Genomic DNA, 26,767 nt, shown 5'->3' with positions numbered 1-26,767 from the left:
TGTGCAGAGGGTGGAGGCAAGGGCAAGGGCAAGGGCAAGAGAGCGAAGGCAAGGCCACAAGTGATGGCGCCGTCACAATTGCAAGGAGGAGAGCCACGACTACAATGCCGCGATGGAGGATTGGAGGTGAGGCTACAGTTGCAAAGGAAGAAGGGCCGAAGGCGAGGATGCGAGTGATTGCGATAAGGCGAGAGAGCAAAGATCAAGATGAAGAGAATAAGGGGAGGAGGAGGTGCAAAGGAAGGAGGGCCGAAGGCGAGGCTGCGAGCAATTGCGATAAGGCGAGAGAGAGCAAAGATCAAGATGAAGAGAATCAAGCGAGGAGGAGGAAGAGGAGGCCGGGGAGGAGAGTTTTAGCAAGAAAAGTAGGTAAAATTTTAAAATGGGGATTCTAATTTAGGGGGTGGCATGTAAAATTTTAAAATAGGGATTCTGATGGAGGGGGTGAAATGTGGGGGATGACTTCAAGAAGAGTAAGACAAAATTCTAAAATGGGGATGCCGATGTAGAGGGTGGCGTGTGCGGGATTCCACTTTAATTTTCAAGGGAAATGACGGGGAGATGGCAGCCTTGACAGATGATTGGGCTGGCGGTCTTGGTTGCGTGATGTGGTGGGGAGAGAAACGCGGGAGGAAAATATTTGTGAGGGGACGGCAGTTTTTGTTTTTTCCTTGGGTGGGTGGGTGGGGGTTTTAAAAGATTAAAATATTGAATGTTAAATATGATAAATTTTAGTATGAAAAATCATAAATTTATATAAATAAATTGATTCTAATTTTTTGTTAGTAATTAATTTCATTGATCCAAGGAGAAAACTAGGCAGCGGGATTTTATTTTAAAAAATAAATAAGGCAAAAACGTGATTTCAAAAGATTAAAATATTGAATGTTAAATATGATAAATTTTGGTATAAAAAATCATAAATTTATATAAATAAGTTGATTCTAATTTTTTGTTAGTCATTAATTTGATTTATCCAAGGAGAAAACTAGGCAGTGGGATTTTATTTTTAAAAATAAATAAGTAAGGCTAAAAAGTGATTTAAAAAATTTAAAATATTGAATGTTAAATAATGATAAATTTTGGTCATTATAGAATATCATAAATTTATATCAATAAGTTGATTTTAATTTTTTGTTAGTTATTAATTTCATCAATAATATTATTAAAGTTAGAAACATATTCCCAAATATGGGTACGTATTAACTAGGAATGTGTCTTTCAAATTTCTTATGAATAGAAACATATTGTTTGGTCACAATGAATATTTATTTATGAATTTGAATCAAATAAATTAAAAATAAAATATTCAAAAATGAATGTAATGTGTCTCAACATATCGAAATTCTCTATTTTTGAAAAATGACGTAACAAATATGTCGTGTTGTGTTGTATTGTGTATTAGTGTCATGTGTCGATGCTACTTGGCTTGTGGCTTCCCAAGTATTACACGTACAACTGGCTCCGTGACAATCCTGTCTCATCATCTAATGTTATGAGATTAAATAATGAGGGATGACAATCTTCAGACAAGATATAAGTCTCTGTAAAATATTTCTAATGTTGGAAAATTAGCAACGAATAAAATGCTACCTCTAACAAGAGAAAAGATTGACAACTATCAAGGAGAAGCATAAAATGTTTCATCCCAAGATCAAAGGAAATTAATACCAAAAGCATAGTTCCTTCTTTTTCTATATAAAAATAGAACAATTTAAAAAAAATAAAACTATAGTTATGTATTTTTTTTTTAAATAAGCACTTATAAATATGTAAAAATAAAACTATCGAAAATTAACTATCTAAAACTGACCACTACAAAGTTTCAATTATTAGACGAACAAAATTTCAAAGATGTCAATAGCTCTTATTACATCATATGAAAGGATTCTCCATTAATAGCAACGATACTCGACTTTCAGTGAAATTGTAACTTCATCACTCATTAAAACTGCAAATGTACTAAAATCTCTCACCTGTTTTGTAGATCTCTTCATGAATTCGCCAGTCTCTTGTTGTGATGACACCTCACTGTCAATTCCAATTGAAAATCCTTTTTTATGCTTTCAGAATTATTCCGCACTTTCCTTTTGTGATTCTACGATATGTGAGGGATAAAATAAGGATAGCATAAGCATTGCATCTATAACATTGTGCACTTGTCTTTTCTTAAAGTGCATATTTATGAGCACCTTAGTCAATCCATTAAAGTCAGTCGACATATGTACAAGAGCAGCACTTACTACTAAACACAATATAGTTTTTGCCTCAATAACCTTCCGCTACAGCTATTGCAAAAGACGAACAAATGCAGCATCAAACAATTCAAATAATCTGTCAAAAAGTTTAACATTGCACAATGCAGGGGAACAAATGATATGGCTAATCTAGACTTGAATATAACAAGATGGTGCTCAAAGCAATATTTAGCAAAATTTGGAGAATTAAATATGAACACCGAAAGAGAACTCCCAATATATATATATATAATTAACTCTCCATATTACAACCAATTTTAGCTTTGAAAAAAGGCTTGTTGCTTCAGCAACGTGCAATTCACAACTTATTCGTGTACTTTGATTTTGGAAGTAAAAGCTACCACCCATACTAAAAGATGTTTTGATAGTTTCAGTCAAAAATATGCAATCTCTAAGCTATACATATCTCATCCACTCACGTTAGAGCCCAAAACAATCAAATTCCAAGAGAATACAATTTGCATTCCTCCACCTCCGCGCACAAAAAAAAAAAAAAAAAAAAAGTTATACTAAGAAACAAAGTTTCATATGTCAATAAAGCAAGATTCATATTTCCAAACTTCAACAATTGCATGAACTGTAATTCTGCATTACCTTCTTTAAATAGTTCATCTGAGTGATCACATAGTTAGCCAAAACCATGAAAACAAGACAAGATTCATATTTCCAAATCTTTGCGGATCAGACAAGCAAATTTGTGAAAAGGTGCTAGGCGGGCATCAAGCGAGCGTTGAGTGAAATGGGAGATTCGACCACTATTGATTCGATGGAAAAAGAACTCAGCTCGAGGGAAATGATAAGAAGTGATCGAACTTGGGAGAAAAGCTTAGAGAAATTCAAGGTCTTCATGATTTTAGGGTTTGCAATTCTGGCCGAATCCAAATTTGGGCTTTAGGTAATTTGGAGTTTGGTTCATGAAGGGGAGGAAGATGACATTATCAGTAAAGACTCAGTTTGACAATTTTGTGCTAAACGAACGTGATGGAAGCAAGATGGGATTAGATCTAGAGAAAAAGTAAGAGCAATCTGGGTTCTTCGTGGGTTTGTGGTTTGCGAAATTGGAGCTTTGGTTAATGAAGTGGAGGCAATGGCACTTCTTAAGTCTAAGTGAAGTCCTTTTTTTTTTTTTATTATAATTATTAAAGGAAACGATGCCATTTTATTTTCCAGTGACCACATTAGCACTAATCATGCCACGTAAGATGGCTGACGCTAACTAGGTAAGCCACATCATACTTTTTTGGGCGATAGGACATAATTGGATGATACGCAAAAAGTTTAGGATCGAATTAGCCAAATTGAAAGATTTAGAACTGAATTGGTACAAATGCAATAGGTTTAAGACTTTTTTGGTAATTTTCTTAGTATGGCTCATGGGGCATCATTGAGGTAATGGCAGCAGCATGGGCACGGTAGTTGCAGTGTGAAAGACACGGCAAGGTTGGGGTTCGGTCGTTTGTATCATGTATATCATGGTTGCATTGTGCCTCTTTTGTGCTACGTGAATTGGGCGTGTTTGGTAACGTTTCTGTTCAAAAATTGTTCAAGGGAACAGAAATAGAAAAAACTATTTTTGCTTCGGAGAACAATTTTTGAATAGAAGAAGGCGTTTGGTAAACTTGTTCCGGAAATAAAAAATGAACAGAAACACGTTTGGTAAATTTGTGTTGTTTTTTTGTTTATTTTAATTTTTAAATATTTTGATTTTTATTTTCTTTCTTTTTTCTTCTTTTGGCCGGTTGCCGCCTCGGCCATGGCTGGTGACCAGCCGACGAGGGCCGGCGGCCTCGCCCAACCACGACGAGGCTCACCGGCCCCCGCCAGGCCGGCGAGCTCGGGCGAGCCGGATGCTGGCAAGCCAAAGCTCGCCTAGCCAAGGCGACGCTCGGCCTTGCTGGGGGCCGGCAACGCTCCGGCAAGGTCACCGGCCCATGACGGCTGGTCGCCAGCCATGGCCGAGGCCGACGGCCAAAAGAAAAAGAGAAAGAAAAGAAGAAAAAAAAAAAAGAGAAGAAAAAGAAAGGAGAGAGAAAATTTGTTCTTAAAAATTGTTCCGAAACAAGAAACACGTTTTTTTTTTTTGTTTCTTATTTCTGTTCCAAATGTGTTCCTAGAAACAAAAAAATAGATTTGGAAAAAAAAAACATAAACAAACGCATTTCTGTTCTTTTTTTATTCACTGGAACAAAAAAATAGAAATTTTGTTCATAAATAGAATATAAAGAACGTTAACAAACAAGGCCTTGGTGTCCCTAAAGTGTACATAGGCTTAGGATTAGGCTTTGCTTATGAAAATAAGATATTTCACTTTCCTATTTTAGACCAAAGGGGGTATATTGACTATCTCATCTAATTATCACGATATAATTAAAATGAGTTTTGCTAACGCAATAATCTTTGGACTATTGTGATAATAACAAATTATTACAAGTCACAAATTATTGAAAGAGTATACTTCACAATAATTTATAATTATTTGTTATTTGATTTTTCGTTGTTAAGAATAATTTATAATTATTTTAATAATAGATTAAAAACTGTCACATAATCATTTTTTAATTAATATTCCCAAGGTTAATAACTTCAATTCATCCAAATTTTATCAAGTAAAGCAATCTTTCTGGATCAAGCACTCTCCATGGAAATTCTGGCCACCATAGCTCTCGAATGGGCTTGGCCGTACTTGGTGTTCCCGGGGGCATACTCCAAAAAATATAATTAAACTCAAAGCATTCCTTCTTAAGTCCATTTAGCATTAGTCTCATTTAATTATAATTAATGTAGGCGTAATATGTAAATGCAAATTAATCATATTTTTGTTTAGGAGTTAGGGCCGACTCCTAATTTTCTTATGTGGTACATGACTAAATGGAGTCATCAAATTTAGAAGTCAACAATAAGTGTGAAGCTTAGTGGGTTTCGAATTTGTAGTGCTAGTGTGGCATCCCAAATTAACACCCTAAATTTGTAAGTTTGTAAATAAGTGTCAAGCTAGACGATTTTGAATTTGTAACACTGGTATCGCATCTCGATTCAAAGTGTGAGAAAACTAAATCGATAGGAGACATTATAAAGTGAAGAATACTCTGGGCTCATTGATGAATAAGCGATACTAAAAGCAATCTAGCAATGAGAGATTTATAATGGCTGTGTGAGGTTCATAACATTCTTAACCTTGACTTCTTAATAAGGTTCCAGTTCAACCTGAAGAAGCCGAAGATTGTGGGCTGTATTCATTAGAATTGAATACGATACTATGCTTCTAGAGGAGAAGGATAAGGAATTGCCATTGTTGTACCATACAAGGATTTACAAAGAACTAATGTACTATGAGATGTATAATTTATCATCCTCTTGGTGAGCAATTTTAATTTCCTCATATGCACGTGACTTATATGAGACAAACGCTTATGCAAAATGGCCTTCAACAAAATGCAATCTGAACCCCAAATGACACAAAATGTACAGCAAATATTTAGCCATTCGAGACAACTTTCTCTATTAAACTCATGGGATCGGAAAGCAGAATGGCTGTTGTTCCTACGCTCGCTCTAGGGATAACTGTTGAGACCTGACTTTTTTGGGCTTTCGGCCCAAGTTAAATCGTGTGGCCCAAGCTTAATTTCACTGTTTGGCCCATAGAGCCCACACTTAATTGGCAAATGACCTTAGGCCCATAAGAATCTCAGTCTGCGCGTGGGCTCAACAAAGACGATAAGAATTGATTAGAAAAAAAAAAAAAAAGCCCATTTCGAGAGCCAGCTTGGTTGGAAAATTCTGCCAGCCCTTTCATCTCTCCAAAATGATTTTTTTTTTTCCTAAAAACCATTCCTCGTACCGTTTGAAATAATATCAATAAAATATTTTTTCATTATTGATGACAATTTGTATCTAAATATGTTTGTGAATGATAAAATAAATCATTTTTGAGAAAATATTTTACATAATATTTATTTTTTATGAAACAAATGTACTTAAAATGTTTTCATATGCCTACTTCATTTTCCAATTTGTAAGCCACCCATTAAATTCTCAATAACAAGAAGTGTTTGTTTGATGCTCATGTGCTGTGGATCTTTAATTAGAGTTCCAAGGGTTGTAAAACATAAGATTGTGCCAATTTAAAATCAAAATAAATGAAGATCCAATATCGAATCGTAGCTAATAAGGACAAAGGTTAGATCATAATTCATTCAGCATATAAGGGTCGATCATATACTTGGTGGGATCTCAAAAAGGATCCCTTTCCCACTAATTGGCCAGCCAAGCCCCTCAACTCTTTTGGAATTTACTATGTTTAGGCTCTTGTCAAATTTATTCTATCTTTACTACTCGACAAATGAAACTGGTTTGTTTTGACCAAAAAAAAAAATGTTACTTGGGGGATCCACCAAATTTTACATACGAGACCGATTAGATTCACTGGTTTGAATAGACTCATGGCACAAAACATCTGATCCAATACTTAATTAGTAACTTTTCAATTTTAGCCGGAGAAATCATACAGGTTTAAACCAACAACGAGCATCATCCTGAATCTTCATCGGTCAGAACCCTTTCTGTCAAGACCCCTAATATGCGTCTGCAGAGAAAATTACTCATGCTGAATGACTGAATAAACCCTGCCAAGAAATATGGAAACCCTAATATCTAGATCACCGCGAACTCCGTCCTTGAATTCATCATCTCGCTAACCATTTGACGATGCAGAATACTATTCTCTTCTTCCCTCCCCTTGAGTGCATGCATTGTCATCGTCTACCTCCATTAAGGCTAGTCACACGCTTATCCTCGTATCAAGATCATGGAGCTTGCATCTGTCAAGGTCATGATCATATATGTAAGCACGCGCGCGAGCACGAGCACACACACACACAAAAGAGAGGATTCTGGTTGTGGCGGATGATGTATCGATATCGGATCATTAACATCTGCTGGTTCAGTGATAGATTGGTAAATTACAATCAAGAGATGTTGATAACCGTACCAGGAAAAGTTACGACTAATCAGAAAATAAATAAATGCGTTCCAGAAAAAGAAACAAATAACGGGTAAGAACATTAAGAACATGAAGCGATGAAAGATGACCGAGGAGATTGTCTATTCCATGTTTGGTTGGTATCTTACAAGTACAACCTGCTAAGTTGAAAGAAAAGCTGTTCCAGAAATTTCTGTCAGCAAAGTAGAAGTAAACAACGTAGTGTAAAAATTACCATGATGCGTGTTAAGCTCTCGGAAATACATGCCATCAAATGGCAAGTTAATAAATAGTACAGATATAGATATAGATATAGATATAGATATGGTTAGATGCAAAGGCAAGTCAATAAAGATACCTGCGAACATTGAGTTTAATGATGTACGTGAAGATTTATGCATGTAAGAAGGGTGTATAAAGGATAAGAAACAGCCTAACATAGTAGGTAGGCCATTAACGGAAACTAACGGCATGACTTCCCTTCTTTGGCTCCAAGAATTTAAAAGTGCCAGAGAAAACCTTGGTGCTCCATCACTCTGTTTCTTTGCTGTTCTTGCCGCGAATTCTACTTTTCTTTTGGCCCAATTTGAGAGAGATAGACCATCAAAACCTCGGGAGCTAAGCAAGCGAGAGCAATAGCCTGCCCGAGTTCACCTTTTTTATTTTTGTTGAGTGTGGAATTATGGCGAACCGCGGGCTATCAGTGCAGGAGTTGCTTGGCCATTTCAAAGGTCGCCGCGCTGGCATTATCAGGGCCCTCACCACCGGTACTCTCTCTCTTTCGCACAAGGATCTTCGTGTGTTTAACTTTTCAATATTGATTTTTCTGACAAGGATCTTCTTTTTCTTTTCCTTTGGATCTTGATAGATGCTGAACTTTTTTACCAACAATGCGATCCAGGTTACTCTCTCTCTGAATGGATCTTGCTTTCTTCCTTCCTTTTCGAATATGTATACCTATGTTTTGACAGTCAATTGGTTCTCATTTATGGGTTTGCTTTGTTGTTTGTTTTTCTTTTCCATTCATTTCACGAAATCTCAGATGGATCGTGCTTCCCTATCTGTCTATATTCTGATTTCATGTTTAGGCGTGGGCCCAAAATATTTCATCATACTAAGAAATTCAAATGGAAGGTGATATCATCATATATTACTTGTGATCTTTTGGTGGCTGATCTACCAAACCGGCCATCTACATAGTCGGACAGAGGAAGTGCTTCGGAACATGCCGAGACATTGACTTTAGAGTCTTGATGTCATTGATGGATTATTGATAAGAGACACCACTTGATCGTTATTATTGTACAAGCCAGGGAATGTGGCATAGATGGCTCATATTATTGAGCGGTGATACTCGGATTCTCTCTTACTCTGTCTACACCTTATCTTATCTGTCTTGCATTGGTTTCATGTACCGATGTTCTGATCAAAACTCATGCTTGCAAATCTAGTCTAGTCTCCAGGGGTTTAATAGTTTATTGCTAATGTCCCATTGAAATAACTATGTGCAGGAAATGTATCTGATGATAATTGATGCCTGATTGTTTAGATTTGATCATAATTAGAGCTACTCTTCATTGATCTACCTCTTCCATCTTTTCCTTCTACCACACAGTGTTATATCTACAAATGTAAACCATACATGAACGCCAAATATCAGGTCAAAAGAGGATTTGAGTATTCTCTAGCCCATCCGGGTTTAACTGGAACTTCGAAATCAGCAGGGGCGTTGTGTAAGTTCAGATATGTTGCACATTGACAGTGCTGATGATTTGTGTTTTTCTACCTTCAGAGGAAGAGCCCATGAGTCTGTATGGGCTTCCAAATGGGACATGGGAACTTAGACTCCCCGAGGAGATGGTTCCCCCTGATCTTCCTGAGCCAACGTTGGGAGTTAACTTTGGGAAAGCTGAGACATCGTTGGACCAGTGGCTTCAGACTGTTGCAGCACACAGTGATTCTTGGTTGATTGCTGCGGCTTTCAGCATTGCCTCAAACTTTCGTTTCGGGAAGAAACAGAGGTATGAGTTGCCGAGTATTTTCATCGCAGAGCTTGTAGCTCTTGCCAGGGAATTATTCAAGAACTTATTTCTTGCATCTGATGATAATGTCGTATGTAACCAGCATGAGCTCTAATGGTTTTTAGTATTTTGTTTCTTTCCAGTGATATAACCTCATTGTTGGGTTGCTAGTCTCTTCATTACATTATCTCTTTACTTTCCTGTGCTGCTCTAGGTAATCTTTCTGAAGTCATTGCATTTTGGTGATGAGTTTAAATGGAAATTCACATGGATCATCTGAACTGTTGAACATATATCACTGTCCATTCCAGGAAAAGTGGTGCCTACCGTTTCTTAACAAAATCCATGGTTAAATTCTATTCACTGGGGGAATCTTTGCATGAACATTTGTTTGCCACAATTGACTCCGATTTGCTGTGATTGACTCTTTATCAATTTGCTCGTCTCACCTCAAATTAAAACATTAACGGGGGTGATGTGCCTACATAATTTGAGTTCAAGTCATGTCAGGGGATCGTCTTCAAGATTTCCAGTCTCATATTGAAATGATTCTTCCTTTTCCCTTTATAACTGTTCACGTGCCGGATGTGAGTATGTGCCAAAGCTATCTGTGATGAGGCATAGTTGAATTTAGTGAATGTACTCATTGAGTTGGATCTTTGGCTGATCTTTCTTTGTGAATTCTGACTGACAATCCAGTAGCCAAACTATGGCCCGGGGTGAAACCAATGAAAGCATACTATGGTAGTTTTCTTGTTGGACGGAACTTATGAGGTCCTTGAATGATCTGACTAAATGGAGTTGATTCTTGGACTGAAACTTGGCACTTGAAGGGAACCTCGTAGACGATATTGATTTGTGGCATCTGAAAAATTGCAGGGAGACGCTTTTCAAAAAGATAAATGATCTCCCGACGGTACTAGAAGTTGTTAAACAATTCTACCAAGAGTCCCCAGCCACCAGCAGAAGCAACAGCCAAGCCACATCTGGAGAGAGGATGGTAAAAATAATTCTCAAGCTCATATAGTTTCACTTAAACGTTCACTGATATGCTCTTTTAAATCGAATGAAAATTGATATTTGGATGCTGCCCTTCACACAGCATGCACGGCAATCCCAAGTCATAGCGCAGCCTCAAGAAGCGCAGGAGGATGAAGAAGATGATATACCCTGTGGATCTTGCGGGCTGATATGTGAAGGTGATGAGTTCTGGATCTTCTGCGATGTGTGCAAAATATGGTATCATGGAGCTTGTGTGGATATGACGCCCGAAATTGCTGGGCTTATGAAAAAGTACACATGCCCTAACTGCAGCCGCAAGAGGCCTCGAGTTTGATTGCTGGGAAGGGCCTTGTGCAAGCAAGAATTGCAATATTTCTTTGAGCAGTTCCAAAAGCAACCCTTAAGACTTTTGAGCTATTCCTCCTGTGGAATTCTAGTGACTTTGAGATTTTAATGACTGCTGTTCCTTTTGCTGGTTGCCGGGTAATATGCCTGAGGATGTTATCATTGTCCCCAAGGGCAAAAATTCATTTCAAGAATGGGTCAGTGATGTTCTTACAGACTGAACTTACTCTTCTTATCAACAAGACAGCAAGCAAGGACTTTCATCAACTGCAATAATTGATTGATCATCTTCTATTAATTTTCCTTGGAGGGTGGAGACTTCCTCCTTATTTCGCGTCCTTCGCTTGCAACTTATGTACTATTGTGCTTCTGATCCCTCCAGTATACTTAGATGGCAAAAAGTTTTTGCTAATGCGGATGGGATCACATGATCCGGAGGCAGCTTAGGTATTCCCCTGTGCAGATTATTTCTACCTTTTCGGTAACTGGTAAATAGGAAGATGTTGAGTAACCTAAGTGAACATTAGAGAGTGGAGCACGACTACTCCAATGGAGAAAAAGTACAATGACGTCTGAGTGTATTCCTGCACTTACTGTTTTCCATCGCGCAAGAGAGAGAGAGAGAGAGAGAGAGAGAGAGAGAGAGGAAGCTGTCAAGCTGGTATCTTTTTGTAACATAATTGAGAAATGGGAAACATAAGTTAAGTTGTTAGCAGGCATTTCAGAGTACCTAAAATCAAGGTTAATGTACCCTGAAAATTAACAAACATGTGCTTTAACGTGTGAAGAAGTTGTGCTCAACGTTCCCAAAGCGGAGATTACGTTTATAGGTAGTTTTTAGTGTGTACCCGCTCGATTCATGACCCGATTTGTGAAATGTTGTGGCAATCATATCGAAAATTTTTCATTAGATAAGTCTGATTGTTTAATGTTCTCTTTTGGTATGCATTTGTTTCACATAATACTTTTGATGGAGAAAAATGGCGGGTTTTCAGTCGTTTGGTGGTGTACTTAAAAAGTATGATGGGAAAGATTTTTTATATTCAAATTTTACATTAACTCTTTGTGATAGTTATATGTTTTTTTTCCCTAATATCAGATACTATGATGATTTTGAAAATCCTTATCTAAGAAATTACTAATATACAAAGTATAAATTTTATTTTATTTTATTTTATCAAAATAAAGCAATCTAAAAGAATGCCAAAAAATAGAAAACGCAAATAGTCAGCAAACTTAATCTCTCAGTCCTCATAACTTCATGCACGAATGGTCCTCCATTCCAAAAAAGTAATAAAAGAGCGATACCACAGTAAGCATTGAAACTGAAAAAAGAAAAGGAAAGAACAAAGAAATGTCATTGTAGGATTGAAGACGAGGGTATCCTAAATTGTTATTTCAACCACCTCCTTCTATACTATTGTCCAAAAATATGAGTCACGTAGCCGAGTATAAAATCTTATTATCAAATGATAATTTAGTCCGACAGACCTACAATAAATTGAGCGCTTACATGTGATTGAATCTAATATTGAGAATTAATTTGAAGAGAAGACGGAAAAACTTGAGCGGAGTTTGCTATGGAGAGAAGAAAATGCATTAAACGTAGTGCCGAAGAAGAGTGAAGGCTAGTAGGCTGGGGAGAGAGAGAGTAGATAGATTGAGGGAGTGTGCATATGAAAAGTGAACTTAGGAAAACCAATGGAGAATTCATGTTCTTAATTTTAGAGGTGATTGTTTTTCTTGATGGTAAAGCCTTCTTCCTTGATTTTCTACTTATAACAAAAACAAACACATGAAAGTTTAAAAAATCATGTTATAGAAATCACTATAAATGCTAAAAATATGCAATTTTTCGTAGTGTGTGAAGAAATGTTGATTGGGAGATTAGAGTTTTTGAGATCCTTTCTCATGTTAATTAAGAAGAACAACGATTAGGGCAGTGCAAATGTCTGTGTGTGTGTGTGTGTGTGAGAGAGAGAGAGAGAGAGAGAGAGAGAGAGAGGGTGTTGCGAGAGAGAAATCAATGTAACAAGACGAAAACTTCCAATCATAAAAGGGAAAAGAAAATGGTGACAAGTTGGCTAACACAAGAGTCTTAACGGAAGAAAACGGCCTTTCCCTCCAAAATTTTGAAAGCTCGAAAGGCAGAGTCTTTGTGATTGATTAGATGACCCTTTCTTTTTTTTTCTTTTTTTTTCCGGTTAATCCTTCGATGAGCTTTTTGATTCTGACTCTTGAGTTGAAAGGAACAACATTAGCGGAAACTAGAGGTGTCAAAATGGGTCTTAGACCCATATATGACCCATTTAAATTATAAATGGGTCACTTATTTTTGACAAAAAGTAGTTAAATGGGTTTACTTTGATAGGTGGATTTTAAGTGGATCCTAAATACGTTTGGATTTAAAACCCATTTTCACCTAGAACCTCACAATCTATTTCTTCTCTCCTTAACTTTACAATATATTATTTCCTTAACTTTACAAATATATATATTTATAAAAACTGAAATTATAATTATTTTTATTATAATTTTCTTTTTTTTTTTTTTTCTTTCTTTTTCCTCCGGTCATCATCATGGTGATTGCCGACGACCGGCTAAGTGAGCCTTGAGCTCGCCGAATCTAGCAAGGTGAAGGCCTCACCGACGCCCGGTGAGGCTCGAGCCTCGCCGATCTATCGAGACTCAAACTCGCCGGTGTCAAGCAAGGCTTGAGCCTCACCAAATCTGTGAGGGGTGAGCTTGAGCTCACCCGTGCCGTGAGCCTCGAGCTCACTTGGCAGGAGGCCTCCATCGATTTGGCGAGCCTCGAGCCTGCCCGATCCGACACTGAGCTTGAGGCTCGAGCCTTAAGCTCACCGTCATTGACCGAGCTCAAGGCTCGCCCGTGGCCGGCGGCTAGCCAAAGAAGAAGAACCAAAAAGAAAAAGAAAATATATTTAAAAATAAAAGTAATTAATTAATTAATTTTGAAAAATAAAAATAATTAAAATTCAATTTTTTAAAATTATTTTTTAAAATTATTAAAATTTCCATTAAATATGTATAAAACTAGTTTAACAATACCATTTTTAATATTATATATATAAAACTATTTTAACAATACCATTTTAAAAAAAATAAGCTTGAAAGTTTTTAGTAGTATAATTTAAAAAAAAACATAAAAATAAGTTTTCCTAAATTTGGTTAAATGTGAAAATATTTTATTAATATGAATCGGGTCGGGTATTGGTTGAAAATTTTACATTAAACTTAAATGGATCATAAATAAATTAATGGGTCAATATGAGTCGAGTAATTAATGACCCAACCCAAATCCGATCCGATCTGACACCTCTAACATAAACCCTCAAAAATCTTCTTTTTTTTTCTGGGTTCGTGGGTGGAACAGAGTGAGGGAGGGGGACGACCATGGCGGAAATCCCACAATCCACCATCGAAGACGTCTTCGACGACTTCGATGGCAGACGCTCTGGGATTCTCAAGGGATTCTCAACGCTCTTTTGGTCTGTTCTTTGTGCAGACTTTATAGACTGGTCTGAGCTCTCTCTCTCTCTCTCTCTCGCATGTGTACACCCCTGCATGTAATTCTTGGCTGACAAGAGTTTTGGTCTGTTCTTTGTGCAGACTTCATAGAATTCTACGATCAGTGTGATCCTGCTCTCTCTCTCTCTCTCTCTCTCTCTCTCTCTCTCTCTCTCTCTATATATATATAGCACATAGAGTGATGCACATGCCCTTCATTTTGTTTTTCGAGCCACAGTCATGGCTTACTCTGATGAGCTTCTTGAGTCGCTCAGCCATGAATCTTTGGTGTCTAATTTTCAAGGTGCAAATGCACGACCTTGCTCTGTTTTCGTCCCTAAGCCTTCTCTTGTGCTCTCGGAATTTTTACCGGATGCCAGCTTTAGGGAGTAATTTGTGGTTTCTATTTTCAACCGTCAGCATGAAGAAGAAAAAGAATCTTGGTCTGCCATTTTTAATAGGAAAAGGAACACAAAATGAATCTTCTTCATTGTTCAGTCCACGTGTTTATGTTTTCAGATGGTGGCTCTGGATATACTGTATCGTGTCGTGCTGCTTCAGAAAGGTTTGATAGGTAGTTTGATGTAATTTAGGTTGGAGTTCAGTCACTACGTCAAGATCAGTCGATTAGAAGGTTAGAATTAAGAACTGCAATTACAGGAAAGTCGAGGTTTATCTGCATATTAGCTTTCTATGCCGAGTAGTTCTATGGTGTTTCTGTCTGAAGAACTAAAGCTATATTCCAATATAATCTACTTCCAGCAATCAGAATTTCGGGCCCGTTTGCTTTGCAGTTTTTTAAGCTCGATGTTGACAGTTGTTGGTGAAGTTTTAGACTGGATGGGTGTTTTATGAACGAAAACCATTTTTGTATTGACTTTGTTGATGATTTATGTGTTTGAATTCAGAGAACAGCAAGCAGTGTTTGGTTGGGCTTCCAAATGGGACATGGCAAGTTAAGCCTCCTGCTAGGATGGTTTCTCCTGACCATCCTAGGCCAGTGTCAAGTCTTCCTTTTGGGAGGAATCGGATGTGAGGGCAGGTATGGGCGCCATCAATCGCAGCTCGCTGGGATTTGTGGTTGCTCGCATTTGCGTTGTATTTTGATGGACGCGGCTTACCAAAGAGGGACAGGTGAGACAACTAATTCCCCAGCATACCGGCCACTCTCAATCAGCTCGCTGAGCAAGTATTTGCCAATTAAGACTGGTGTTATTTTGTGCGTGGTCCACTATTGTCCCCGTAACAAGCCCTTGTATTCATATGCTCCACATATTTCTTACAGGGCCTGCCCATGACTTAGTTTTGCTCTTGATTATGAGAAAAAGCGAGTCATAGTGTGCTGTTGAGTTTGTCAAAGCAATTTATATTAACTGAAGGAGACAAACTTGATGATGTTGTTTCGTGACTAGAATGTTACTCTTGCTCCATTTGGTGAGCACTTTTGAGCATGACGTCTGAAGTTTATAGCAGCGAGTGAATCATTGCCTTTTCACGAGTAATATGTTGAGTAGTTTCAGTACCTTCTTTGAGATAGGTCTTAGCACTGTCTCTCCGTTTGGAATCTTTGGATTGAACTTCCTAACACGATTTTTTTTTTGTTGGTAAATTTAAAAAAAAAAAATTGGTAAATTCCTAACACAACTTTAGCCTAGGGTAAAATTGATAAAACCCATTTAGCTGGTGGAGATTGTTGAGGGCCACATTTTTTCCTTCAGTTTGAGCCAGAGATGACAGTTGACTCTGTACTAATTTTGAATCTTGAAAGCATTGATCCATTTCGGTACTTCTACATGCACGGAGGAGCTTTTCCAAAGGATAAATGAACTCGCTACAGTCTGCGAAACTGTGAAGGAGTTCGGCGCATCCAATGACCAATCTGCTGCAATGATGGTAAAACTCATCATATTAAAGAAACTGTGAAGGAGTTCGGTTTATGATCCTTTGACCCAATTCGTGACTTGGTTTTTTCCCTGTGTAAGCAGTTAAAGAAACCCGGGCAAAGTAAATCCTCTGGAACGCATGTGAATAGCTCTGTTGATGAATCCAGGGCACAAAAAGATGGGATTGGTGCTGCCATAGAAGATGGCCACAATGATGGAAGCAGCAGTTTTGCTCAAAGTAAATCTTCTGGAGCAAATGTGAACAGCTCTGATGATGATTCCAGGATACAAACAGATGAGTATAGTGCTGCTATAGGAGATGGCCATGATGAAGGAAGCAGAAATTATGAGCAAAGGAAATCCTCTGGAAACCATGTGAGCAGTTCTGATGATGATTCTGGGGACAGTTAGTGCTTCCGAATGTGTTAATTTGTAAAATCTACGTCCAGGTCCGCTGATTGCAATTGCTTGAGGGTTGGAGAAGCGGGAGCTATGGGACAAGAACAACGTTCTTACATTTGAAAGTATAAGGGGGATTCATAACTAGGCCAATCGAATCGAGGACTCACAGATTGTGTTTCCGCTGGCTACTACTTTCCATTTTTTCTTTGATCGGAGATTGTGCTATATTGTTGCTTCCAAGTAGTGCATATCATTGCTCACAAATTGAGCAAACAAGCATTCATAGTCATACAACCAGTGAATTTGCTTCCACTGAAGCTGCCAAGATTTAGTAAATTAAAAAGCCTTGATAACTTGCTCTGTCCCAAACATGCCTTTTTTGAGAATGTGTTAGTGCAAGGCCATCATTGAAGGTTGCCTCCTGTGCGGTTTTGCTAATGTCTCCATTAAAATTCATCAGCTGCAGGTGGCGGTATTAACAGGATGAGCTCTATCAGAATGCTCCACTCAGCTTATACACATCCATTCAAATACTACAACAGATGAAATCTCTTGGCACCCTGTAATTTGCACACCACGAAGGATGACATACTAAACAGCTACCCAGATTCCCAAAGGAAAGTCATTGAATGGTAAGAGTTAACTGGTCGTTTAAATGGCCCAAATTAACACCTTCACTACTGCTCATCTTCTCCTTCCCTACACATGTGATATATTAGTTAACCCTCATCTGGCGGCGCATACTGTATATGCATGTTAGTAAATAGAGTCTTGTATTTGAAAAAATCAATCTGGTATACGATATATCTACTTGGCTAATAACCCAGGCTTAATATGTTAACAGGCTCAATTTTGAACTCTCTTTGGTGATCTTCTATAGATGGTGTATTGGAGTTCTCTTGAACTTACTTGCAATCATGTAGATTTATATAATTGGAATCATGTATTTAGTATGTTACAAAGAAGTCTACATTTTTAGTTGATTCACAATTCAATCACTAAAGCTCATAATTAGGTCCTTAAACTTTTGGTGGACTTCCCAACATTTATTCGACTCAGCAAACAAATGAACTCACATTTTACAGCACTATATTGGTCTTCTATAACGGGAAAAATAATTTAACAATGTCACAACTTTTGTACAAATCTCACTTTAAAGTCATAACTTATTATGCAAAAGTTTAAAAGAACATTTACTTAAGTGAAGTCAGAGATTTCCTTCACCTGAAAATTCTACGTGCCATTGATTTAATATAAAATGGTCCAACCCGAGTTGTCAGAAAAATAATGTCATTAAAAGTGCATAGGAAGATGTCGTTTGAACCCCTTCTTTGCTACCAAATGGATGATTTGGGGCTAAATTAAGTCCAATAACAAGCCTAGACCACATTTTCATTTGCAAATTACAAAATTAAAAGTTGATGAGATGTTGCTTTTGAAATTTGCAATATTTTCTTTGAGCAGTTCCAAAAGCAACACATTGGCAACTGAGCTATTTCTCCTGGAGAGTCAAGTGACTTCCACATCCTAATGACTGCTGTTGTTTCTGGGTAATATGCCTGAGGAATTTATCACTGTCCCTAAGGGCTAAAATTCATTTCCATCGGTGATCTTCTTACAGACTCAGCTTACTTGCTCTTCTCATCAACAAGACACCAAGCAAGGACTTTCGTGAACTGCAATGATCGATTGATCATCTTCTTTTCTATTTCCTCGGAGGGTGAAAACTTCCCCAATATTCCGCGGCCTTCGCTTACAATTTACGCACTATCTTGCTGCAAATGCCTCCATGTTGAGTAACCCAAATGAACATCACAGAGTAGGCATGACTCCTCCAATGGAGAAAAAGTACAATGATGTACGAGTGTATTCTTCATGCACTTACTGGTTTCCATAGCAGAGAGAGAGAGAGAGGAAGTTGTCAAGCTGGTATCTTTTGGCAAAAGGGAAAATTTTAAATGAGAAGAAGTTCTCTCAATTTTCTCAATTTTCAAATAGAAATGAAGAGTGAAAATTGTCTCAAATAGGAATTTAAAATGTTCGCATTCTCTTAAATAACAATCCGAAATAGATCTTTTTTCAAATAAGAGCCTGGAATGGTTATATCATTTTCAAAGAAAGACTGGGTTAAAGGTATTGTCATCCTTTACTTTTTCTCATTTTATTTCATTTTTCCTTTTTCTATTTTTTTAAAAAAAGAAAAAAAAGAAGGCTACAACTCAAAAAATAAAATTATTTAATGCATGTGGAAGGGCTCAGCTTATCTCTTTTTTTTTTTTTTTTTTTCAATTTGTGTTTTCTTCTCTTTCCTTTTTTAAGTTTCTTTTTTATGGAAAAATTAGAAAAAGAAAAAAGGGAAGGAAATAACAAAAGTTAAAGGACAAAAATTGTCTTTGAGGTCTGGTTATTCTTTGAGACTAACATGGCTACTTTATATCCATATTTGAGACAATATTCACTTCAAGAATTTATTTGAGAAATTAAAAGCACTTCAAGCTTTATTATGAATTTTCTCTTTGTTGACACCTAAATTTTGGCGACCAAATCATTTATTTATAGAAAAATTAGGGATTAATTTTTAAGCCCTAAAAAAAATTAAAATTACATAGCATATAATTTTTGGTCATCAGAGCAAATAAAAGGAAAAATAAGGGAGGATTTATTGGATTAATTATGAATGGAAGATGGCAATTACGATTAGTCACCCATGCTTTGACAAATATTCAAATGTTGGTAAATGTGGAAGCAAATTCTCGGTCAACGATCAAGAGCCAAGAAAGAAAGTAGGAAATTTGATAAAAATGAAGAAATCAAACCGTTCAAGGAAAAATCAAGCTGATCACGAAATCACATCACGATTTAAGATAACAGAGAAAGGAAATTTGAGAATTACCATGGATGGGGTGCTCGGAACCACTATAAAAGGGGTTGACTCGTGAAGGGGGCTGATAATAATCGTGAAAAGAGCTGAAAAAAAAGAACAAAAGAAAATGAAACTTTTTTGTTTTGGTCGTAGGATATGATAAAGTAAAATATTAAATTATTTGGATAATAAAGACGGACATATCTAATCCTATAAAGTGTTTGGCGCACTTTAGGATAAGATTAAAAAATAAATATGATATTATTCAAATTATAAAATTATAAAATAGAAAATTCAATTAATTAAAGGTCATGGAAAAACCTAGATCTAGGAATTGTGGCCACCTCCGCAATGGCCACTATTGAAAACGGCAAGTGATATCTTCTCTTTTTGTTAAGTTATTTATTTTCTTCCGTAAAAAAGTTATTTCTTTTCTTCCGTAAAAAAAAATTTCTTTTCTTTCCTTATCCAATCTCGAGCTTATCCTACCACCTGTCCCGGATTTTTTATCCGGCATTTTATTGGATATATCTAGATTTGTTTGATTTGGTGGACATTTCCAAACATGAGATAGGATAACAAGTTATTTGATCCGGGACTCAAATCCACGCTATCAAACGTTAAGAGAAAAATTCAAAAGAAAAGAAGGGCTTGTCAGAGAAAAGAAAGAAACGTAAAAAGTCAGCAGCATAGTACAGAAGAGAAAGGGAGTGAGTGGACGTGAGGGGGAAAAAAGAAGAAGAAAAAGATCTTCTTCTTCAGCATCCTCCTCTGCAGGTGCCCGAGCTCCGCCCGTCCGTTCGTCGCCGGCTTTCCTTCCGCCGGAGCGTCGCTCGCCGCTGCGCTACCGTGCCGCCGCCGCTGCAATTCTCGCCCGCGCCTCCGCCTCCCTCTGCCTGAGCGCCGCGCGCCTTCCGCCTGCTGCCGAGCCCCCTCTGACCGATCGCCGCTCGTCGCCCCACTGCAGCCGCCACAGCAACCGCCTCTCCGCCAGCGCCCGACGCCTGCTGACCCGACGCCTTCGCCCGCCCGCTCGTCGCCCCGCTGCCTCGCCTCCGCCTGCAACCCGCGAGCGCCACCGCCGTTTCTGCAACCCGTGACCCGCAGCACCTCCGCCCGTCGCCGACGACCGCGCCTCCGCGCCGCCCGCCACCGCACCAGCAGCCCGCGCCTTCTCCGCCCGCGACCTGCTCGCCCGTCGCCGCTGCTGGTCCGCCCACCGGTCACCGCGTCGCGCCTACTCCGGTTGCGCTGCTGATCCTCGCCGAGTCCCTATCTTAGGTAGTTTTTTTTTTTTAAATTAAGTTTTGTTATTATTTCTTAAGTTGGAACATTGGGTGTCGATGTTAATTATTTGAATATTTTAGACATTATCCATGGGGTATTATTGCCCAAATGTCATTATAATAATTTTTTTAATTATATTGATTTTTTTTTTTGCAGTTTGATTGTGCCGTAATTCTTAAATCATTATAATTATTAATGTGATCCGTATATTTCGAATCAAATTTTTAATTATTTTAAATTTTTATATATTGTGATATTTAGAGTTAAAATAATCGTTAATTTAATTAGTAAGATAACAGATTTTTTTAATTATTTTAATCCTTTATTTAGTGGTTTGGATATGATGTCTATTTGGTAATTGTTTATCTTGGAAAAAGACAAAAAAATAAAAAATAAAAATAAAAAATCGAATCTTGCATTGAAATATGTTGGTTTTGTAAATTAGAATTGTTTTATTATTTTAGATTGTGAGTTAGGATATGTAGGACTTCATTATCTAGCTTGAATAGGATTGCGCATAGATTAGAGTTGGATCAGAATAACATTTTTTTTTTTTTTTATAGATAGGGTTTTAGATAATTTCTGCATTTTTTTTAATAATCTCATTTTGCATGTCAAATAGGCCACATGTTAGAAATTGTTTGTTAGTAAAATTACGTCACTTAGTTTATGTGCATGTTTTATAGTAAAGTTCTAATTCCAAGAAAAGAGAAAAATCCAAAAAAATAATAATTGTCTGCTTTGTGTGTTTAATTCTTTTAGTGCAATTTATTTGATTGTTGAGCATCCGTGTAATCACCCCATTTGCATAAGAGTGATTTAGGTTAAAGTAAATACAAAATGCATGTAAATACATTTTTGAAAATAAAAGGAATAGTATCGAAAGGGTATTAAAGAAATCTAATAATATAATGTAATCAAGTCATCGTGTCCAAAGTCTCAAAGTTTCTAGTTCGTAAGAGTAAAATAATTCTCATGTTATTTTACTTAGGTGTCTAATCGACAAACTATAAATTAATTAGTAGTGACTCTTAAATAAAATTAAAAAAAAATTGAACTTAAATTGCGAATTGGTATGGGTTTGGGAGAGCCCGAGCTAAGTTTATACTTAATAGTCTATTAGCTAAACTCTAGGTGGTTTACTCGAGATTAGGTCGCGATACTCTTTTGTAAAACAATGCAGAAATAGATCACAGGTGTTATAGGCATCTTAGTACTTATAAAGTCAAAGTCAATTTACTCTGAAAATGAACAAGCATGTGATATAACATGTGAAACAGTTGTGCTTAATATTCCCAAAGCATAAATAGTTTTTAGTGTGTACCGTCGGTTCATAACCCGATCAGTTAAATGTTGTGGCAACCATATTGAATTTTTTCCATTAGATAAGTTTGATTGTTTAATACTCTCTTTTGGTGGGTGTTTATTTTATAGAAAACTTCTAATGAAAGAAAATATTTTTCATGAAATCATTTGCAAGGAAAATGGTAGATTTTATGCTGTTTGGTGGCATACTTGGAAGTAGTAAGACCAAAAAAAAAAAAAATTCAATGTTTAGATTTTATATTAAAAATTTATTCTCTCCATAATAATTATATTCCGTTCCTAATATAAGATTCTAAGATGATATCAAAAGCCTCGTTTAAGAAGTTATTAATAAATGAAGTACAATTTTTTTTTCAAAATAAGGTAATATAAAAAATAACAAAATGCAAATAATTAGCAAACTTAATCTCTCACTCCTCATAACTTCACATAAGAATGGCCCTCCATTCCAAAAAAAAAAAAAAAAAAAGCAAAGATTGATACACAGTATGTATCCATACAAAAAGGGGAAAGATAAAAGAAATATCATTGTATAATTGAAGATAAGAAGATCCAAAATTAGCATTTCAACAAACACATTCTATCATGTCCTCCAAAAATACGAGTCATTAGCCAAGTGAAAAATTATATAACCAATTGATAATTTAGTCCAACGGACACAAATTGAGCACTCACATGTGATTGAATATAATTTTCGAAATTAACTTGAAAGAGAACCAATTTTTCTTTTTAGAATGCAGACATCATTTCCCTCAATTTTAAGTGTGATTGTTTTCCTTAACCGTAAAATACTTCTCGTTCATCATCCACTCTCAACATGAGCACCTTTTCATGTTAATCAAGAAAATGGCAATGAGAGAACTGCAGATTTTGAGAGAGAGAGAGAGAGAGAATTCACTTGTAATATCTAATAAAAATAAAATAAGGAAAAAGAAAGAAAATGGTGGTGACAAGTTGGCCCACACACAACAGTCATAACAGAAGAAACCGGCCTTTCCCTCTAAAATTTTGAAGCTAGAGAGGATGGCGGGGAGGCAGGCGGGGCCTCTGCGATCGATTCCAAGACCGATTCTTTCCCGGGTTTAATCCTTCGATGATGAGCTTATGATTTCCGGCTCTGAGCTCTGACGAACATCACCAAGACAACCCTGAACAATCTTCTCCTTCTTTGTTTGTGTTCTTGGTTTGTCGGTCGAACGGAGTGAGAAAGCCACCATCATGAAGGGAACCGCATATCACGCCCTCAAAGCGCTCGACATCTTCCAAGACTTCGATGGCAGACGCTCTGGAATTATCAAGGCTCTACCTACCGGTCTGCTCTCTCTCTTCCCTCTCTCTCTCTCTCTTTCTCATTTGTGTACCGCTGCATGTAAGTTTTGGCTGATATGAGTCTTGGTCTGTTCTTCGCTTTTGGGAACCTGCAGACTTCAGAGAATTTTACCAACAGTGTGATCCTGGTCTGTCCCTCCCTCTCTCTCTCTACTAGCACATACCGTGATGCACATCCACTTCATTTTATTTTTCGAGCAACGATCATGCGCTTACCCTGATGGGCTTCTTGAGTCCCGTGAGAACTTATAGAATCAAGAATACAGAAGATGAAGATGAAGAATGACAGTAGATGATCTGCGAAGAAGTTTTCGATTCTGTATTTCCATTCAATTGAACAAAAGAAGATGTTCTCCATAATCATCAACCGATTACAATACCTCTCTGTATATATGCGGAAAACAGAGGACTAACAACTAGAAAAACAAACTAACTAACTTTCGCTAACAAACTTTACAGCTAAGCAAAACAGAACAGCAATCTTGAGACTTTGGTAATCCGCAGCAATCTTGAGACTCAGCAATCTTGAGATTTTGGTAATCCGTGTCTTTGACATCTGTATGATCTCCACCGTTGATGAAACTCATTATCCATGAGTTATCAATTTCTTCAACTCTTTTGCTTCTTGACTGCCTTCCGGTGATCCACATCTATAATTGTCGAGGACTTCACCTCCCGTGATTGACTTCTCAATATTGCAGACTTGGCTTCGATCTTGATTCTCTAACATTCCCCTCAAATTGGGAAGAGTAAAAGATTCGATTCCCAATTTGGTTCGGAGAGTAAGATGAGATAAGCGGGATAGAGACTTGGTAAATATATCAGCTAATTGTAGATGAGTAGAAATATACCGAATACGAATAGATCCGAAGAGACTTTCTCACGGACAAAGTGAAAGTCAACTTCAATGTGCTTGGTTCGAGCATGTAATATTGGATTGGCGGTGAGAGAAATTGCTGATTTGTTGTCACAATATATAGTAGTAGGTGGCTGAAGAGAAATCCCTATATCTCGTAGCACAAATGTGATCCAGTGAGTTCGGTAGTGGTCGAAGCAAGTGCACGATACTCGCCGCTTGAAGATCTAGAAACAAGTGGGTTGCTTCTTGGCCGACCAGGGATAGTAGATTGGATCCAAGAAACGTGCAAAAACCCGTTGTGGAACGTCGTGTTGTTGGACAACCAGCCCAATCCGCATCGAGAAACCATAGAGATGTGCGAACTTTGAGAATGGAGATAGATTCCAAGATGTATAGTACCTTTGACATATCTAAGTACTCTTTTTAATCGATGGAAATCTCCAACGGTAGGGGCTTTGCATCTTTTGACGAGAAGATTAGTAGCAAATGCCGATCTGGTCGAGTAATGGTTAAGTATTGAAGAGCACCAACCAAGCTTCGTATTCCATAGGATCCGTAAGTAGATTTGCGGTGTCGGCCATGGAGATTGATCGAAGAGGCGAGAGGTGTTGAGACCGGTTTACGATCGGCCATATAAGCTCGTTTCAACAAGTCAATAGCATATTTAGTTTGACACGAAAGAGAGTCCAGAAGTTCGTTTGGCCTCAATACCCAAAAAATAGTGAAGATACCCAAGATCTTTCATATGAAACCGAAGACTAAGTTTCCGAATAAGATCGGTTAAGAGATGTGGTGAACTCCCGAGTCAAGATGATATCATCAACATATAGGAGCAAGAGAACGTATGTGAATTTGTATGTAGAACAAATAACGATGGATCGGGCGTGCTGCGAAAGAAACCATTTTCGATTAAAAACTTGCTGAATTTATCAAACCAAGCTCTTGGTGCTTGTCGAAGACCATATAGAGACTTGTGGAGTAAACAGACATGGTTTGGCCGATGAGGACTGATAAAGCCGTGGTGGCTGTTCCATGTACACTTTGTCTCGTTCAAATCTCCATGAAGAAAAGCATTCTTAACATCAAGCTGGTGTATTGGCCGGTGTCTTATCATAGCAAGAGATAACACTATTCGAATTGTTGTGTGTTTCACAACTGGACCGAAAGTCTCGGTGAAGTCTAGTCCTTCTTCTTGGTGAAAGCCTTTGGCGACTAGACGAGCTTTGAGTCCGTCAAGACTGCCATTTGGTGTGAGTTTGGTCTTATAGACCCATCTGCACCTATTACATGCATCTGTTAGTTCTAGGAATCAATGTCCATGTTTGATTTTCAGCAAGTGCATCCATCTCTTCTTTCATAGCCCTATACCAGGCTTGATTAGCTAAAGCGACTTGATAGACTTTGGTTCCATAGGAACCGGATAATCAGCTAAATAAGCATACTTTGGATTTGGTTTTTGAATTCCGGACTTTAGTCGAGTTTGCATATGATGAGTATTACTTGTACCTTGAGAGGATGACGAATGGAATTGGAGTTGGAGTGCCTTTCATTAGAACTTCCTTCAGCTCGTAGATCATTGTGTGAGGATAAGGAACTGGTAGTATTTTGTTCTTGAGAAATAGAACAATGTTGAGGCACACATCTATAAATTGTCCTTCATCATTGTCTCATCTTGCATATTCCTTGAGGAAATGATCTGAGATTGCTTTGTCTGTGACAAGGATGATAGGTACAGCAATCATGGAAATCGGGATGGATCGGTGTGTGGCCGACCGATGAGTGGATCTAGTAGCTGGTGACTCGGTGCTTGATGACTCAAGGAAATGTAGGCCTTCACTCCATAGTTTGTATAAGTTTGTATAATGTCCATATTCATTGATCAGCTTCTTTGTAAAAGGATAGGAATACTCATCAAAGACAACGTGCCTCCGATGTATACACGATTATTAGTTGGGACCAAACATCGATACCCTTTGTGCTGAGTGCTATAACCCAAGAAGATACGGGGAAGAGATCGAGGATCAAGTTTATGACTTGCATATGGTCTTAAGCAAGGATAGCATGCACAGCCAAATACTCTTAAATGATCATACCTTGGCTGTCTATGATGAAGTTTGCTATAGGGTGTGTTCATCTCGCAACTTTGGTGTGGGAAGAATGTTGATGATGTAATTAGCCGTCACAAATGCATCCACCCAAAATCTCGGTGGAACTTTTGAGTGATAGAGCATAGCTAATCCAAGTTCAACGATGTGTCGATGCTTTCTTTCGAGACTCCATTACGTTCGGGTGTGAGGACATGATATGAACTGTCTTATTCCATGATGACTCAGAAATTTTTGAAATCTAAAGCTTACGAACTCTCCACCTCCATCACTCGGAAGATTTTAATCGATGATTATACTTGTCGTTCAACTAGCTTCTGAAATTGAACAAATATATCATAAAACTCAGATTTCAACTTCATGGGATATAGCCAGAAAAGATCGAGAAAAATTGTCAACAAAAATCACATAATATCTAAACTTTTGAAAGGAACAGACTGGTGATGGTCCCCATATGTCACAATGAATTCTTTCTAATGGGGAACTTGATACGAATCCGAAAAAGGAAATGATAGAGCTGAACTTTTGGCTATTTGACAGCTGCAAACAACTTGAGATGAAGAAGCAAATTGTATAAGCTT

At 37.6% G+C, this 26,767-nt stretch overlaps 1 protein-coding gene across 1 annotated transcript; it reads left to right on the top strand.

The window, feature by feature from the left end:
- Positions 1-7,918: 7,918 nt before the first annotated feature.
- LOC104454733 (PHD finger protein ALFIN-LIKE 3-like) lies at positions 7,919-10,593 on the top strand. The gene is made up of 5 exons (XM_039316936.1): positions 7,919-8,003; positions 8,105-8,137; positions 9,029-9,257; positions 10,137-10,257; positions 10,360-10,593. The coding sequence occupies exons 1-5, from the start codon at positions 7,919-7,921 to the stop codon at positions 10,591-10,593; spliced, it is 702 nt and encodes a 233-aa protein (XP_039172870.1).
- Positions 10,594-26,767: the final 16,174 nt, after the last annotated feature.

Source organism: Eucalyptus grandis, chromosome 7 (genome assembly GCF_016545825.1).
Source record: "Eucalyptus grandis isolate ANBG69807.140 chromosome 7, ASM1654582v1, whole genome shotgun sequence".
Classification (NCBI taxonomy): domain Eukaryota; kingdom Viridiplantae; phylum Streptophyta; class Magnoliopsida; order Myrtales; family Myrtaceae; genus Eucalyptus; species Eucalyptus grandis.
This window is presented reverse-complemented; position numbering and strand designations above follow the sequence as displayed.